The following is a 1,765-nucleotide window of genomic DNA, read 5'->3' on the forward strand; positions in this document are numbered from 1 at the left end:
CCCGAGTTCACGCCCCCAACACGCGCTCACATCCATGGGGGCGGTTATAGGGCGGCGGCCGGTCCATGGGATCGGGTTTGGGATCCTCCTTGTGGGATCTGCCTTTGGGATCCTCCCTGTGGGATCTGCAGGGATCTGGAGGAGGAGCTGACCCGATCTCGGCGTTGGGCAGCGAAGAGCAGCCCCGCCTTTAACCAAACAATGATAACCGAATAATGGCTCAAATAATCATTAAAATAACGATAAAAATTAAAATGATCACATTCCTTCCCAGCACTCGCACGAGTTCACGCCCCCAACACGCGCTCACATCCATGGGGGCGGTTATAGGGCGGCGGCCGGTCCATGGGATCGGGTTTGGGATCCTCCTTGTGGGATCTGAGTTTGTGATCCTTGAGGGATCTGCCTTTGGAATCGTCCTTGAAGGATTCAAGTTTGGGATCTTCCTCCTCCTTGTGGGATCTGCCTTTGGGATCCTCCTTGAGGTATTTGAATTTGGGATCCTCCTCCTTGTGGGATCTGCCTTTGGGATCCTCCCTGTGGGATCTGCAGGGATCTGGAGGAGGAGCTGACCCGATCTCGGTGTTGGGTAACGAAGAGCAGCCCCGCCTTTCCCCATGGTTCGAATAATCATTAAAATAATGATAAAAATTAAAATGATCGCATTTCCCTCCGTGCACTCGCACGAGTTCACGCCCCCAACACGCGCTCACATCCGTGGGGGCGGTTATAGGGCGGCGGCCGGTCCGTGGGATCGGGTTTGGGATCCTCCTCCTTGTGGGATCTGCCTTTGGGATCCTTGTTGGATCTGGCTTTGGGATCCTCCTGGTGGGATCTGCATTTGGGATCCTCCTTGAGGGATCTGCATTTGGGATCCTCCTTGAGGGATCTGCATTTGGGATCCTCCTTGAGGGATCTGCATTTGGGATCCTTGTTGGATCTGGGTTTGGGATCCTCCTTGTGGGATGTGACCTTGGGATCCTCCTTGTGGGATGTGACCTTGGGATGCTCCTTGAGGGATCTGGCTTTGGGATCCTCCTCCTGGTGGGATCTGCATTTGGGATCCTCCTCCTTGAAGGTTCTGCCTTTGGGATCCTTGTTGGATCTGAGTTTGGGACCCTCCTTGAGTGATGTGACTTTGGGATCCTCCTCCTTGTGTGATCTGCCTTTGGGATCCTCCCTGTAGGATCTGGCTTTGGGCTCCTGCTTGTGGGATCTGCCTTTGGGATCCTCCTCCTCCTTGTGGGATCTGCCTTTGGGATCCTGCTTGTGGGATCTGCCTTTGGGATCCTCCCTGTGGCATTTGCGTTTGGGCTCCTCCTCCTCCCTGCGGGATCTGGCTTTGGGATCCTCCTTGCGGGGCCTGCAGGGCGCTGGAGGAGGAGCTGGCCCTGACCTTGGTGTTGGGTAACTTGTGATCCTTTTTCCACTTCATGCGCCGGTTCTGGAACCAGATCTTGATCTGGCGCTCGCTGAGGCTCAGGGCGTGCGCGATCTCGATGCGGCGCCGCCGCGTCAGGTAGCGGTTGTAGTGGAATTCCTTCTCCAGCTCCAGCACCTGCTGCCGCGTGTAGGCCGTGCGGGAGCGCTTGGGCTCCGAGCCCGAGAAATTGGGGTTCACTGCCATGGGGGAAATAGGGGGGGAAAAATAAAAAATAATAATTAATTAATCAGCGAAATCCCTTCTCTAATTGCAGCACCTGCTGCCGTGTGTAGGCCGTGCGCGAGCGCTTGGGCTCCAGGCCTGAGAAATTGGGGTTCACTG

The 1,765-nt window shown here is 55.8% G+C and overlaps 1 protein-coding gene across 3 annotated transcripts; it reads right to left on the minus strand.

The window, feature by feature from the left end:
• Nucleotides 1–82: 82 nt before the first annotated feature.
• On the minus strand, nucleotides 83–1,638 carry LOC115948991 (homeobox protein Hox-A4-like). 3 transcript variants are annotated; one of them, XM_031064997.1, is made up of 2 exons: nucleotides 1,237–1,638; nucleotides 83–479 (listed from the first exon to the last, which is right to left on the minus strand). In XM_031064997.1, the coding sequence occupies exons 1-2, from the start codon at nucleotides 1,625–1,627 to the stop codon at nucleotides 430–432; spliced, it is 441 nt and encodes a 146-aa protein (XP_030920857.1). In that variant the 5' UTR covers nucleotides 1,628–1,638; the 3' UTR covers nucleotides 83–429. The 3 variants fall into 3 exon arrangements, with proteins under 3 accessions (XP_030920857.1, XP_030920855.1, XP_030920856.1); XM_031064995.1 differs by lacking the exon at nucleotides 83–479 and adding an exon at nucleotides 503–1,025 and having other exon boundaries at nucleotides 1,086–1,638; XM_031064996.1 differs by lacking the exon at nucleotides 83–479 and adding an exon at nucleotides 503–788 and having other exon boundaries at nucleotides 921–1,638.
• Nucleotides 1,639–1,765: the final 127 nt, after the last annotated feature.

This window comes from Geospiza fortis, unplaced genomic scaffold (genome assembly GCF_000277835.1).
Source record: "Geospiza fortis unplaced genomic scaffold, GeoFor_1.0 scaffold1181, whole genome shotgun sequence".
Classification (NCBI taxonomy): domain Eukaryota; kingdom Metazoa; phylum Chordata; class Aves; order Passeriformes; family Thraupidae; genus Geospiza; species Geospiza fortis.